The 17,062-nt window shown below is 43.4% G+C and overlaps 1 protein-coding gene across 1 annotated transcript in view; it reads right to left on the reverse strand.

Moving 5' to 3' along the window:
• ACER3 (alkaline ceramidase 3) overlaps positions 1-17,062 on the reverse strand; it is a 166,541-nt gene that overhangs the window by 99,386 nt on the left and 50,093 nt on the right. Inside the window, exon 2 of the mRNA XM_053708691.1 lies at positions 15,632-15,742. Within this exon, the coding sequence (XP_053564666.1) occupies positions 15,632-15,742 (111 nt within the window). The remainder of the gene's footprint in view (positions 1-15,631; positions 15,743-17,062) is intronic.

Raw genomic sequence — 17,062 nt, forward strand, 5'->3', positions numbered from 1 at the left:
TGACAACTTAGAAAATCTGCTTCCCAGTTCTCCACTCCTGGGATATAGATTGCTGATAGATGGCAAGAGTGAGTCTCTGCCCATCGAATTATTTTGGTAACCTCTATCATCGCTAGAGAACTCTTTGTTCCCCGCTGATGATTGATATATGCTACAGTCGTGATATTGTCCGACTGGAATCTAATGAATCTGGCCGAAGCCAGCTGAAGCCACGCCTGAAGCGTGCTGAATATCGCTCTCAGTTCTAGAATATTTATCGGTAGGAGAGCCTCCTCCTGAGTCCACAAACCCTGTGCTTTCAGGGAATTCCAGACTGCACCCCAGCCCAATAGTCTGGCATCCGTCGTCACTATGACCCACGTTGGCCTGTGGAAACACATTCCCTGGGACAGATGATCCTGTGACAACCACCAAAGAAGAGAGTCTCTGGTCTCTTGATCCAGATTTATCTGAGGAGATAAATCTGCATAATCCCCATTCCACTGTTTGAGCATGCATAGTTGCAGTGGTCTGAGATGCAAGCGAGCAAACGGAACTATGTCCATTGCCGCTACCATTATTCCGAATACCTCTATACACTGAGCCACTGATGGCCGAGGAATGGAATGAAGAGCTCGGCAGGTGGTTAAAATCTTTGATTTCCTGACCTCCGTCAGAAAATTTTTCATGTCCACCGAATCTAGAGTTCCCAGTAATGGAACTCTTGTGAGAGGGATAAGTGAACTCTTTTTTTACGTTCACCTTCCACCCGTGAGATCTTAGAAAAGCCAACACGATGTCCGTGTGAGACTTGGCTAGTTGGTAAGTTGACGCCTGAATTAAGATATCATCCAGATAAGGCGCCACTGCTATGCCCCGCGGCCTTAGAACCGCCCGAAGGGACCCTAGCACCTCTGTGAAAATTCTGGGAGCTGTGGCCAACCCGAAGGGAAGAGCCACAAACTGGTAATGCTTGTCCAGAAAGGCGAACCTGAGGAACTGGTGATGATCTTTGTGGTTAGGGATGTGTAGATACGCATCCTTTAAGTCCACGGTGGTCATATATTGACCCTCCTGGATCATTGGTAAAATAGTCCGAATGGTCTCCATCTTGAAGGATGGGACTCTGAGGAATTGGTTTAGGATCTTGAGATCTAAAAATTGGTCTGAAGGTTCCCTCTTTTTTGGGAACCACAAACAGATTGGAGTAAAACCCTTGCCCCTGTTCTGTTTTTCGGAACTGGGCGGATCACTCCCATGGTATATAGGTCTTCTACACAGCGTAAGACCGCCTCTCTTTTTGTCTGGTTTACAGACAATTGAGAAAGATGGAATCTCCCCCTTGGAGGAGAAGATACCCCTGGGTTACGATTTCTAAAGCCCAGGAGTCCTGAACGTCTCTTGCCCAAGCCTGAGCAAAGAGAGAAAGTCTGCCCCCTACTAGATCCGGTCCCGGATCGGGGGCTACCCCTTCATGCTGTCTTGGTGGCAGCAGCGGGCTTCTTGGCCTGTTTACCTTTGTTCCAAGTCTGGTTAGGTCTCCAGACTGACTTGGTTTGAGCAAAATTCCCCTCTTGTTTTGCAGCAGGGGAAGAGGTAGAGGGACCACCTTTGAAGTTTCGAAAGGAACGAAAATTATTTTGTTTGGTTCTCATCTTATTTGTCTTATCCTGAGGAAGGGCATGGCCTTTTCCTCCAGTGATGTCTGAAATGATCTCTTTCAGTTCAGGCCTGAATAGGGTCTTACCTTTGAAAGGGATGGCTAAAAGCTTAGATTTTGATGACACATCAGCAGACCAGGACATAAGCCATAACGCTCTACGCGCTAAAATGGCAAAACCTGAATTCTTGGCCGCTCATTTAGCCAGTTAAAAAGCGGCATCTGTAATGAAAGAATTAGCTAGCTTGAGAGCCCTAATTCTATCCAGAATATCATCTAATGGGGTCTCAACCTGAAGAGCCTCCTCCAGAGCCTCGAACCAAAAAGCAGCTGCAGTAGTTACAGGAACAATGCACGCTATAGGTTGCAGAAGAAAACCCTGATGAATAAATATTTTCTTTAGGAGACCCTCTAATTTTGTATCCATAGGATCTTTGAAAGCACAGCTGTCCTCAATAGGTATAGTTGTACGCTTAGCCAGGGTAGAAATAGCTCCCTCCACCTTAGGGACCGTCTGCCATGAATCCCGCATGGTGTCTGATATGGGAAACATTTTCTTAAAAGTAGGAGGGGGAACGAACGGAATACCTGGTCTATCCCACTCCTTAGTAACAACGTCCGAAATCCTCTTAGGGACCGGAAAAACATCAGTGTAGGCAGGAACCTCTAGATATCTGTCCATTTTACACAATTTCTCTGGAACTACAATAGGGTCACAATCATCCAGAGTCGCTAAAACCTCCCTGAGCAACAAGCGGAGGTGTTCTAGTTTAAATTTAAAAGCCATCATATCTGAGTCTGTCTGAGGGAACATCTTTCCTGAATCAGAAATCTCTCCCTCAGACAGCAAATCCCTCACCCCCAACTCAGAACATTGTGAGGGTACATCGGATATGGCTAATAAAGCGTCAGAGGGCTCAGCATTTGTTCTCACACCAGACCTACTGCGCTTCCCCTGCAACCCAGGCAGCTTAGATAAAACCTCTGTGAGGGTAGTATTCATAACTGCGGCCATATCTTGCAGGGTGAAAGAATTAGACGCACTAGAAGTACTTGGCGTTGCTTGTGCGGGCGTTAATGGTTGTGACAATTGGGGAGAATTAGATGGCATAACCTGATTCCCTTCTGACTGAGAATCATCCTGCGACATACTTTTAGTAGCTAAAATATGTTCTTTGCAATTTATTGACCTTTCAGTGCATGAGGGACACATTCTAAGTGGGGGTTCCACAATGGCTTCTAAACACATTGAACATTGACTTTCCTCAATGTCAGACATGTTGAACAGGCTAGTAATGACCACAAACAAGCTTGAAAACACTTTATTTAGTAAAAAAATAACAATCTTAAAAGACGGTACTGCGCCTTTAAGAGAAAAAAAAAAGCATACACGTTCTAAAAACTGCTTTAAAATACACCAATCTTTTCAAATTTTTGATATAAGACTCAATTTGTGTAGTTAAGTTTGCCCCACAAGAAAAACAAACATTTAACCCTTTATTGTGAAAACCGGATCGATAATATGGCCTAAATCCGTAAAAACACCCCCAGCACCTCGCCACAGCCCTGCTGTGGCGCCTATCTGCCCTCAGGGATTGGAAAAATGGGGATAAAGCTTTGATTTGGCCCAATACTTCCACAAGGGCCCTCCGGAGTTGGAGCTTGCTTAGTAAATACAACTGCGCATCTGAGGCGCGAAAATAGGCCCCGCCCATCTCACTCAATGTTTTGTAGGCCTAAATGAACTGCACCAGAGCGGTTGCAAACTAGCCATGTGGGTTCTGAGACCCAAAAAATAAGCCAAGTGTACCCTCAATAAAAGTTGCCAAAAAACGTTAACAGCACTCCCAGTTCACAAAACATTTGCCCACAAACATTCAAAACTCAGTGTCAACCATTTTTTAATTAGCCCCTTATGCAAGCTTAGTAATACCCTTCTATAACTCTTAGGATTACTGCTTACCCTTACCCTCATGGGAATACTGTCAGCCTTTCTGAAATACCAGTCTCTCCAGAAAAAAATGACTGAACATACCTCACTGCTATATAGCATGAAAACGTTCCTCACACTGAAGTTTCTTGCACCCCTCAGCCTCTGTGGGAACTGTTCTGGATCTTAGTGACAAATGCTAAGATCATCAGCCGCCAGGCAGAAGTCTTTATCCATCTGCTGCCTGAGAGTAAATAGTACACACCGGTACCATTTAAAATAAAAAAAACTCTTGCTTGAAGAAAATAAAAACTAACATTTTATCACCTCTTTCACTTTACCCTTCCTAGTACTTAGAGTAGGCAAAGAGAATGACTGGGGGGTGGAGCTAAGGGAGGAGCTATATAGACAGCTCTGCTGTGGTGCTCTTTGCCACTTCCTGTTAGCAGGAGTTTAATATCCCACAAGTAAAGGATGAATCCGTGGACTGGTCGTACCTTATAGAAGAAAAGGCGGCTCCTTCGAAAGGCACCACAGCCTGAAATTACTCAACACCCCACAAAAAACTACATATGACCTCAGCCACGCAACCTGCAAAGCTGTGCTACAGTTCATTCAGACCCAGAGTCTGCTGAGCTTTAGAGGAGTCAGCCCTGCAGCACTCAACTCCCACAGAAAACATTTCTGACCTAAAACCAAAAAAAAACAAAAAAAAAAACTATCAACCCTTGAGAGGGAGAGTAGGAGGAACCCAGAGGAGATCCGGAGGACCATCCAACATAGGCCCAAGACAAACTGATCAAAAATCCCTATCCACCACCGAGAGGGAGAATATAAGACTCCATGAGATAGCCAAAAGGCCCCAAACCAGCTAGAGCAACCCGAGGTTGTAATAGGACCACAGTCCAGGGAAACAAATTCCTTAAGAGGACAAGGACCAGAAGATAAGTCCATAGTCAGGAGAAAACGTCACTAGGATGACCGTAAAGTCACCTTCATATCCCTGATACCGCACCAAACCATTACCAACCATGTTGTTCCAGAAAACAGCGAGTTCCCCCTTGCAACCTAGACAAGTCAAAACCCGTCAGGCTAGACAAGCATAGACAAAAAAAAAAAAAACTGTCATAGCAGCTAAAAAAAGAGCTCTCCAAGAGGTCACAGAGCCCCCTGTGAGCAAAACTCACGATGACCAATCACCAGGCAGCAAAGCTGTCCCAAACCCTCGTGGGACACATCCCACCAAGCAGTGCCAAAAATCTCGACAACAGCTCCCTCCAAAGAGCGTTCCATCCCGGCAGCAGACACCGACAATAGAGAGATGGGCACAAAGAGTCCCCCCCATTAAAGAGGACAGATTCAATACCAGCAAACAGTCCATACAGCAAAAAGCAGACTGATCCCCGGCCTTCCTTTCAGGATAACGGTCCCAGCCCAAAGGAGAAAGATTAAAAACAAGAGTTTCAGACCCTTGGAAGAAAAATGATGGATCTACGAGGAATCAAACCCCCAGAGTAGAACCCTGACCGAACTGGTAGGCTATCCTGAACCATGACAGGAACCTCATGCTCTGGTCCAAGGACCCCTACATAGCAGCCTTCCATAAAGAAGGAACAATCCTCAAGTGAAGAAAATACTCTGACCCACAGCATTCCGATACCAGAATTCATTCCATGATTCTGAGAACTCAAGAGAGGGGAAAAAAAACTTATGAGGCAAGAAAAACAAAATTATGCTTAGCTGATAATTTTCTTTTCTTCAGATGTAAAGAGTCCACAGCTGCATTCATTACTTTTGGGAATTCAGAACCTGGCCACCAGGAGGAGGCAAAGACACCCCAGCCAAAGGCTTAAATACTCCTCTCACTCCCCTCATACCCCAGTCATTCTGCCGAGGAACAAGGAACAGTAGAAGAAATATCAGGGTGAAAAGGTGCCGGAAGAACAAAAATGATGTCCTCCCCACATAAAAACACGGACGAGGAGCTGTGGACTCTTTCCATCTGAAGAAAAGAAAATTATCAGGTAAGCATAATTTTATGTTTTTCTTCATAAATGGAAAGAGTCCACAGCTGCATTCAAGACGCGGCCCATTCTGAGGGCGCCTGAAAACCCCTACCCAACAACATCCAAAGCCGAGAACAACTTTGGGGGGGGGGGGGGGGGGGGGGGAAGGAAAAGGCCCAAGGACCCTGACCGCAGATAGTCCACAAGCCTTGCTAGAGACCGCAGGAACTAGACTCGAGTGAGTCAACAGCCTCCAAGGGACACCGTCGCCCAGCAGTCTGTTTCAAAACAACAAACCCCTTATTAAAGAAAGGGAACAAACTACCGTATTCTTCCACGAAGAAGAAAAGTCACGGAGAAAACAGGATTGTACTTGTAAAGCGCGGCTAATCCCCCATAAGGGACTCAAGGCGCTGCTCATCTTATCAACCTCGAAAGGAGGAAGGCTGAGTAGACCTCGCCGGGGATCGAACTTACAACCCTCGGTTTGCTACAGTGCAGAGTAGCCACAGTGCATTAGTATGCTGAACTAGCTGTCCAGCTAGCACAAGGAACTCCAGACCAACAGCGACCCACCAGTCTCATAGAAACAAGGGGAGGCTACGCCCAGACCCCAGAAATACAGAAACCACAGGATAAGTCCGGGAGTCTGAAACAGGGAGGATCTTACCCTAACACAGTGCTACCGCACTCTAAAAAGCAACTGAAGACGAAGGTCCCCAAGTCGCAAAAAGGTATCTCCGAATACTGAAATATTCAGAAACGAAACCTCATGCAGCAAGCTAAGATAGGTCTGAATAACAACACCTGAAGCAAAAACACTGCACGTTGCAGTCATGTAAAAATGACTCTGAAACTTAAATACTTGCAGGGCAAGCAGCTGAAGATAGGATCCTTCAGATTGCCAAGTATACACTAACCAGCGGATAAAGTCGCAGGCTAAGAGCCGCCAGTCCTTCCCTCAAATCTTGAACGTGGAGAAAGGAGAATCCTCAAAGAGGCTTACCGTACCTCGAATACTCAGAGGATGAAATAGCAGAGCAACAGATCTCAAATCCTGCTCCAACACCGGACCAGTCCAAGCAACAGACATGTCCAATAGACAGGGGGGACAGAAAGACTCCAACCACAAGCCCCCAGGGAATGAAAAGAAAAAGGGGGGACTCACCCACCCCAACAGAGCTCGGGTGCCAACCCAATCCGCTCCTCCAAAATAAGACACTCCCAAGGAGAACCCCCTAGGACCTGGAACAGAGAAAAGTGCAATAGATACATAGGATGACCTGTCACAACTCTCAGTCTTTACGTAGAGAGATCAATTTCCAACAGGTGGAACAGAGCCCACAGAGCAGCAGATGCTGCCCCTTACAGAAATAAGCCACCTGATCCAACCTCCTACACACAGGGCAGGACAATGACCCTCCAGATAGGGGAAAGACAAACTATCCCCTCCAAAGGGAAGGGCACAGAAAAGAACAGCGTACATGTTCATAAGACAAGAAGCCATAGCATGATCAAAACACAGATCAAATGAAAAAATCATCCAAACACCACTGTTGACCCAACAGAGAAGAAACTCCCCATGAAGAGGAGCACACTCCGTCCGAAGGACAAGTCAGGAAGGTGGATGTGAACTTCGGCCTTCCTGCTTGCAAGCCCAATGAGCTAGCCTCTGTCTCGCAACATAGGGTCCCTGAAAAAACTGGGTCGTCCCAAACCAGTCCACAGGATCATAAGTCTCCAGACATCCAAGAAGGATCCAAGACAAGAACCCTGGACCCAGAATCGTCCTAGAACGAACAACACCCCCAGGGAACACAAGTTAACCCGTCTGAAGCAATCACAGGGGATGACAACCGGGGAACCCGGAGAACGGGTACAGGACTCACTCGTAATTCCCAGCCCAAAGGGAAGAGAACACCCCTGGCCGGAACTGAACAGCCCCCAACAAGGTGCTAGGCCACGACAAAGTCACAATTTCTCTAGAGCCCTAAGGCCCCAAGGGCAACACAAGGGAAATGAGAACAAAAACAGTCCCCCGAAAGAAAGAGAGAGTAGAAAAGAAAGGTTAGTCTCCATAATCTTTTCAGATTAACGTTCCAGAGGACCACACCCAAGGGAGAAGAATGCAAAGCATCCCAATCCCAGGCAGAAAGACATCACCTAGCAAAAAGCTTTGAAAAAGAAACAACACCTCCTATCACCTCTGATATAGAGACGACTAACTCCCGAAGGAAGACAGAGCCTCACGGCCTTTACTTCCTAATTAAACGGCCAAACCCGCCAGAAAAAACGGACGAAGTCCAGAAAGTCTCAACCCAAAGGAAGAGAACCTCTAAAAAGGAACAAGTCCTAAAAAGACACTTCCAAAGAGACCATGAAAGACAAAACTGTAAGAACAGCGGTATGAAGGACCTAAATCCTCCAACCCACAACTGGGAAGGAACACTCTAGATCTTGGAAAATTCGGAAACTACTGAGCATGTCGCCGCGGATCTCAATGGAGTCCCAGCCCACTAGATTGAAAAGCCAATGAGGACTGAACCAATACCCCATGCCCCTAAGCAACCACGGACCCCCAAGTCCTCTCAGGATGCTAGTTGAAGCTTGTAAAATAACAAGTAAACAACACAAATCATATTTTGATCACTAGGCGCCCTCACCGGACCAGCCGGACATAAAAAGGCGTCACGTGTCTGAACTAGGCCTCAAAGACAGGAGGATTTTTACCCAGTCAGGACCAGCCTGAACCCAAGGGCGCCAGCACTGTCAAAGCCACAAAGAGTCTCCCCTGAGATGGAGGGATAAAGAACAGTCAGACAGAACATAGGACTAGTACGTCCTCACTCTTGTAAAAGTAAACACTGCGACCACAAAATCACAAGTATCAATTCCAGAGAAGAAAGAAGGAAACAATAAGGCAATCCGTAGGTTATCACCCAGGAAGAACGGACAAACCCGCAGGACCAGCCCAACAGGGGTCCGAGACTTCCAAGCTCAGAACTGGAAAAGGAAAAACACAAACAACAAAGACTATAAGAAGATTGCTTCATCCCCTTATGTCTATGCAAGCAAGCCAGACGAAGATTAAAGGGACACTGAACCCAAGTTTTTTCTTTAGTGATTCCGATAGAGCATTACATTTTAAGCAACTTTCTAATTTACTCCTATTATCAAATTTGCTTCATTCTCATGGTATCTTTATTTGAAATGCAAGAATGTAAGTTTAGATGCCGGACCATTTTTGGTGAACAACCTGGGTTCTTCTTGCTGATTGGTGGATACATTCATCCACTAATAAAAAAAGTGCTGTCCAGAGTACTGAACTAATAAAAAAAGCTTAGATGCCTTCTTTTTCAATAAAGATACCAAGAGAACGAAGAAAAATTGATAATAGGAGTAAATTAGAAAGTTGCTTAAAATTGCATGCTCTATCTGAATCACGAAAGAAAAAAAAATTGGGTTCAGTGTCCCTTTAAGACTGAGAATCCCTAGACCCATTATGAGTGGGATCCTCCAGCAACGCCAAAACGTGCCTGAGTAGAACACGAAAACGCGCCAGTCTATAACGAAAGGCGCATCATTCCTCTGCCGGGACAAAAGAAATCACCAGCCCCGAAGGTTGACCCCATGAGGCCTCAGGGGTAGTCGCTCCCCCAGAGGGTTGAACTGGACCAGGCGATCCCACACCTGACGAGCCCTGGTTAACGGAACACAGACAATATCGTAAGCACACTCCCGGGAGGTGCAGATGCGCCAGTGCCAAAGATATGGCCATGCAGAACCGTGTCGTAACCTCCGGTGGGAACAGGCTACACTCCCTAGAAGGATAAGTAGTGTTTGGGTTATCTGCATACGTAGTAGGAGTTTGTGGTAGGGAACTTGTCTTGTGAGAAATAGAATCCCCAGAGGCGGATGGCTAAGTGGGCACCTGATTCCTCAATCCCGAGGAACAGAGCACTGTAAAACGGCATTCGGAACATAACTGTTGGGCATGTATCACCCGGGCCAATTCATATTCTTCGCAAGAAGTAGAGTCTGAATCAGAGACACCCGTCTCCAAAAAAATCAGGATCCTCCATAACTAGGACACTGAATAAAAAATGGACCAATAAGAAAAATCTAAACGGCACCTTACACCCCCAATGACTGGAGCATTCACCACCTCCAGAGAACCAGACACCAGCAGACCAGGATTTCTCCGTCACCACACGGTCAGGAAAGCGGAAATTGAGTCACAAGGTAAACCTTACAGTCCATGCAAAAGCGCGCCCTACCATAAAGGCTGCGTCACTAGACATAGGCCGTTATTTCCAAAATAGCCATGAGCCAAAGCAACACTACACAGTAGCAGAAATAATCACATAGCAAACATGATTATAAACCCCCCTGTTCAATAACCCCCCTCAGGAGATATTAACCCTCGATTCCTAGATACAAAAAGGAGCCTCACTGAGACACTTTGTTAAAGTTATCATCGAAAAAGTTTGTAGCCCATCTCGGATAAACAGTTGTAATTACAATATATCCATGAAAATGAAACAATCTTACCAGAATCTACGGCGTGGAACAGGAACACGGCCCTTCAAGTGTGACAGATAGTAGCGTTTCTTCTGCCATGGACTTGAGAGAAAAAAGCAGGCATCGAAACTAGTCAACGCTGATTACTTGTGGAGCTGTTAATAGGAGTCGGGATGGTTTCGCAGAAAGACTCTCCCTGCATCTCCAGACTCTAACCTTCATCCGTGCTCTGAGAGGCTGAAAGGACTACTTAAAACTCCAGTCCCATCTCGAAGAGTACTACCCTCCATAAGAGACTATCGAAAACTTCTGACACTTCATTGCCAACATCCTGGGACGAAAGGCAAAGAATGACTGGGGGATTAGGGGAGTGGGAGGAGTATTTAAGCCTTTGGCTGGGGTGTCTTTGCCTCCTTCTGGTGGCCAGGTTCTGAATTTCCCAAAAGTAATGAATGTAGCTGTGGACTTTTTCCATTTATGAAGAAAACAAAAACCCACTGGTCCTTCACAGATACGGGGGTACCTCCCAATCCAGGAGAACATGTAAAAACCCTTTGCTCACCCTAGGTGAGAAGAAGAGAATTAGGCAACGGTAAAAACCCTACCAATAGAGGCTAAACCCCAATATTGTCAGTGCAGTTGGAACCACAACTGGAGCCTACCAGAAGCATCAGATGTCCCAGCAGAAAAGTAGGGATCCGTCAGAAACCTCAAACTGAAGCCTCGGGCTGATATAAATTTCCCATGAGAGTCAGAAACCTCCGCCCGCTCCAAAGGTACACGCGGGAGAACCAAACCCTAAGATTAAAAAGGACCGTTCATATCCGTTCCAGGCAAGAGACATGGTCCTAAGCCAGAGTCCTCGAAACACAGAGCCGAACTGAAGATCTAAGCTCCTGAGGAACCCATAAGCTGCTTCCTATGGTTAGGAGCGTACCCAGACAGTGCCTTACGCCATCTAAATCCTTAGATGTAAAGAACCTAGCAACATCCACAAACCCAAGAGTCTGAAAAAGACTCCCCACTGGTTTAGAAAAAGGGCAAACAGTACCCCTGGATCGCAAGGTAATCCATGTAGACAGGACTAACGACCTGACCCACACACTGGAGAATATAAACAGTCAATTTCCTGACCCAGACAGGCAAAAAGACTGCAACTAACCCCAGACCTCCTACCCTTAAGCCGAAGGGCTAGATCTGCAATAAGATCGACAGATAGCATCCGAGAGTCTAAAGACCATGGTAAGACAATGGGCAGTTCTTATCTTGAGAAGACAAAAGCTTCCAGAGATCCATGCAGGATCGGTCTTCCGACATCCTTGAAATGGAATAACAATGGGAGCCTCGCAGCTCCTGGTAGAAAGGCAGGGTGGTCTCTGCACTCTACGTACTAGAGCAAACAAGCACTGAGAAAAAGGAAGGACATGCCCGCACTTCCAGAAAAAAAAATGACCCAACCCAAGACGGGAGGGAATGAAATATCGCCACTGCAAAAGGAATGCAACTAGGCCACAGAGACGTCATCCGGAGATACCGCAAGCAAAGACGCAAATCTTCCACCAGATACTAGTCCTCCGGAAGTCAATCCCATCTCCAGACTCCAAAGGAACGGAAATCTATGGTTCTGAGTCCCCAGGAACCACGATGACATCTGAAAAAAAGTCGGTCACGCATCTCAAGCAATATTGCCAGAAAAAAAAAAAAAAAAAAACTTATAATCGGAGTAGAGCTGCAACAACTTATCGGCATAATCGATTATGAAAATAATTGTCAACGAATCTCATAATCGATTAGTTGGTTTGTGCACAGAACCAGCTGCTTTACTCCGCTGAGCTCCTGCACATTATATTGTGATTTATGGTTATGTCCTTAGCCTAAAGGATGTCTACAGACATTTTACTTTTCACTTTTTCAGGAGACTATAAGTTTCTTTTTAAGTTTACAACTACTGTCTTATGTGCAACCCAGAAATAAAAAATAGGAGTCATAATTTGGATTGTTGATATTAAATCAGGGGATTTGGGACTATGCTTTGCATGATATAGTGCCGAGCTTGTTATTTACACCTAACCCCAGATTGATGGCATTTGTTATATGAATTGATGTCACTAAAATCTGTTTGCACAGTTTTTTGCAGATTGCTTGCTATTGCTGATTATATGTACTATATAGATAAATGTGTAAGGCTGTGTCCTGTTACATACATATATATATATATATATATATACACACATATACACATATATATATATATATATATATATGTAAGTATATATCTATTATTTTAAGAGTGGACTAGATATTTTTTCCCATAACCTTATAGCTGTTTGTTTGCCATTCCATATAGATATTCAAGATATTTTCATGACAGAATGAAGTCCAGGCTTTCATTGTTAAGAGGCCCTTTGCATTGGTGGAGAGCTAACAAAGATAAATAGCCCACCTTGGTGAAATTGGCAAAACCCTACTTATGCATCTCAGGCACCTCAACACCAACTGAGTGCCTCTTCTCTGCTGCTGGCAATATAGCTGCAAAAAAGAGACCCAGCCTCAGCCAGGAGCATGTGGTCATGTTGACATTTTTGCATTTCAATGCAAAGTTTCTGAAAAAGTGAATAACAATGTTACAAACAGTGGTAGTCTACCTCTTTCTAATTCTACCTCTTTTCAAACAGTTTGAGATTTTGTTTTGCAATAAAAATTTGTTCTGATGCTTAAACATTGGACCAACAGTTATGTTAATGTAAAGTTGTAGTCTGAAGTTTATATTTATAACACTCAGTATGTAGATTTTTATTTTAAATATAGAAAAACTTTTTTTTATCCGATTAGTCTAAAAAATAAATCGGCCGATTAATCGATTATGAAAATAATAGTTGCAGCCCTATATCGGAGCTCACAACCTTCCTTCCGGAAGCGTTGGATCTATGCCCCAGGCCCCATACTTGTCATAGGAACACTGGGTCATAAGAGACATTCTATTGTTTTTTTTTTAATCCGACAAGATAATCAGCACCACAAGGGTGACATGAGCCCAAGAAAACAGTAGACAGCGCCGACCAGTACCTGCCTGGTACAAGAACACTCCAGAACTGTCTAAGGTCCAAGAAAAATCGACCCGAAGGTTCGATAATATGAACTAGAAAACATAACCTCGGTCTTAACCAAAGTGCGCAACTTCCTAGGAAGTGCCCATGCGACCACAAAATCGCAAGTATCAGTTCCAGAGAAAGAACATTCCCAAAACGGAAGTTATGTCAGACGTGAGCTTATACAAACAAATCAAATACATCCTAACCGGATTGAAAATAAAAGTAAGGCAGCAACTGCGGGTGAACGCCCAAGGAAAAAAGGTACGCCAACCGGACCAGCAGTTCAGAGGCCCCCGTTCACCCAAGCTCAGAACTGGAACTGATACATAAAAGAAAGAAAAACAGAGACGTCAAATGAGATTAGCTTCATTCCCAAGCGTCTAACCCAGTTTGCCATCCGGCATCTAAGGCCTCGGATTCCTCGGCCAACTAGGACTGGGATCCTCTAGCAACACCAAAACATGACGTAGTAGGACACGAAGATGTGCCAACCTATAACGGAAGGCAAAATTATCCCAAGGTTGGAGCCCCTGAAGCTTCAGAGGACCACGCTTCCCCAGGAGGCCGAACTGATTCAGGCGATCCAACGCCGGACGGGCACTGGTTGACAGAACATGGACAGTATCTTAAAAATATTTCACTTGGGAGATACAAATGAGCCAGTGCCATAGATATGGCCATGTGGAACCGTGCCGTAACCTCTGGAGGAAACAAGCCACCTTCCGGAGAAGGCGTAAAGGCTATAGGCAAAGGAAAGTTCTGGGACCCGCGCCTCACAGGACCTAGAATCCTCGGGGGCAGATGGCTCAACGCACTCCGAGGACCCTGAATCGGGAGAAGAGAGTACTCTGGATCGGCAACATTACTGATGGGCATGGATAACCCGGGCCATTTCATATTCACCCCAAGATGCATTCTCCGCATCGGAGACATCCGTGTCTTAAAAAAAAACAACAACAAAAAACAGAATCCTCCATCTTTGGATTACAAAAATGACAAACACTAACTGGCACCTTTTTTACACCCCCAATGGCTTGGGCACTCACCACCTCCTGTGAACCAGACAACCAACGAGCAGACTCACTCTGTCGCCACACAGTTAGCATACGGAAGTGAAAAACAACATAACTGCACGCACCTGGTCACGAGGTGCACCATGCAAGTCATAAAAAGGGCGCGCAAATTTAAAGTAAAGGCCAAAATGTTCCGAAAAGCCATGAGCCTAAAGTGTTACTACACATCAGCAGATAGAACCACATAAACATGATTAAAGTCCCCCCTGTTCAATAACCCCCCATTCCTATTTTAAGATAAAAGGAGTCCCATTGGGACCCTACCTTCTCGTTAACATCACATTCACATAATGAAGTAAAATGAAATGAATGTACCGGAATTTATGCCGTGGAACAGGAACACGGCCCTTCAAGTGTGACAGATAGTAGCCTCGCCTCTGACATGGACTTGAGTGAATAAAGGCAGGCAGCTAAACTCGTCAATGCTGATTACCAAGGTGCTGTTAATATGAGTCGGGATGGTTTCGCAGAAAGACTCTCCCTGCATCTCCAGACTCTAACCTTCATCCATGCTCTCACTGAGAGGCTGACAGGACTACTTAAAACTCCAGTGCCATTTCGAAGAGTACTACCCTCCATAAGAGACTATCGAAAACTTCTGACACTTCTCTGCCAACCTCCTGGGACGAAAGGCAAAGAATGACTGGGGGATGAGGGAAGTGGGGAAGGTATTTAAGCCTTTGGCTTGGGTGTCTTTGCCTCCTCCTGGTGGCCAGGTTCTGAATTCCCAAAAGTAATGAATGCAGCTGTGGACTCTTCCAGTTTAAAAAGAAAATGTTGTATAAGCTATAGGAGAGACCTTTGTGAGTTATTCCAGCTCTAATATTGTTGACTTTATTTGCATCCCATATTTTAGTTTTTTTTGAAGGGGCCCTACTATTAGATAAGGTTGTGTTATAAAGCCTCATATGTGAGGTTGATCAGTGAATTTTTGGATATAGTAGGCAATACCTCATTTCAGTTTGTGATGGTCTTTCATGGTTATAAGAATGATAACAGACTACTCATAATCCTTTTGTTTTGTATGTAAACAATACTTATAACCTCAATAAAAATGTTATAAAAAAAAATTTGAAAAAATATGACAGTTAAAATATCTCCTTTGCAATATGCACTATGGGTATCATGTACCTTTAAGGACATAAACGGGAAACAGTTGAGAAACAAAATATGAGAGAAAACAATCATAGCTATTTTATAGTATCAGACCTCAACAATATTCCTCAGAACTTTTTACAAGCTGTGTGCACAAATACATTTTGCCTGTTGAGTATATGTTACTGTAGAAGTGCATTTATGCAAAGAAAGTGAGCAAATGAAATCAATGTCACAGTGGCTAAAAACATGACTATAATATCCCTTTAACTTACCAGTGAGACCCAAATAGGCAACTACATAACGAGTTTCAAGGCCATCTTTTACTGTCTGAATGGCACCATAGATTGGAGGTAGAATCATAATCAGGTTGCTCACCGTGTTCCCTGTAGAACAGAAAAAGGATTAATACACCACAGACAAACCTAAGAAATCCAGCATTTTCACAACTGCATAAATAGAGGTTTCAAAATTATTTAACTAATCATCAGTTTATTTATTAGTGATTTGCAAAATGACTTAAAGAGATGATAAACGTGACAGGTTTTAAAATCGGGTCCGGAATCTAAGCGATTTTTAGATGGACTTTAATTGATAAAAAAAAAAAAAAAAATATGCGCAATAATCTAGCTGTTCCATTCTAATACCCAGAGCAAACGGTTTGAACTGTTCTCCAATTGGCGCTCAAGCTACAAAAGAAGTGTCGTATGGCTAGAGTGTCAATTGGTGAACAGTTTAAACTGTTAGAGTTTTGAAATGGGCAACTGGAGCACAGGGTATTAGAATGAAAGGGCTAAAGTAAATTACAGCACATCTTTATTAGAAGTGATCAATTAAAGTCCATCTAAAATATCGCTTAGTTTCTGGACCTAATTTAAAAACATGTCAAGTTCACCTTCAATTTAATGGCATATTAGAGCTAACTGTAAATAATTTTGCAGAATTTTCAAAAAAACCTAGGTTACAGAATTTGCTTTATGGCTTTTCTAGTGACAAGAGCAATTTTTACACAAAAACAACATATTTATAGCAAAAGGTAAAAAAAAAATAAAAAAAAATAATATAATGAATGAATATTGCAAAGTTGCTGTTTTTTACTACACACAATTAAACATTTTATATATTTAATGTATTGTAGCATGTGTACAGTATTTTGTATAGTTCTAGGCATCATATCAAAAGGTTATTACTGATTGTACATAGAAGGTGCACAGTGTAACAAACAAAACGTACAGATGCCTCTCAGACCGTATAAGATACATACTAGCCATACTGTCATCACAGACCAGTTTGGGTGAACTTATATAGTTACACAAATATTGTTAAAAGGTATCTTTAAAACAGAACTAATTTGTTCTAAATCTATTCGCTAGAAGGTTTTGGGTGGCAGCAAGATTAATATACATCACACACACACACATATATACATAATAATTATATATATATATATATAATAAATATATATATATATAATATATATATAATATATATATATATATATATATATATATATATATATACACATATATATATATATATATATATATATATATATATATATATATATATATATATATATATATATATATATATATATATATATATACACATATATATATATATATATATACACATATATATACACACACACACACATACTCTGTCAGACAGAGCAGGAGCGAGCTACTGGGCCCGGGCTGTGACTA

Source organism: Bombina bombina, chromosome 3 (genome assembly GCF_027579735.1).
Source record: "Bombina bombina isolate aBomBom1 chromosome 3, aBomBom1.pri, whole genome shotgun sequence".
Classification (NCBI taxonomy): Eukaryota; Metazoa; Chordata; class Amphibia; order Anura; family Bombinatoridae; genus Bombina; species Bombina bombina.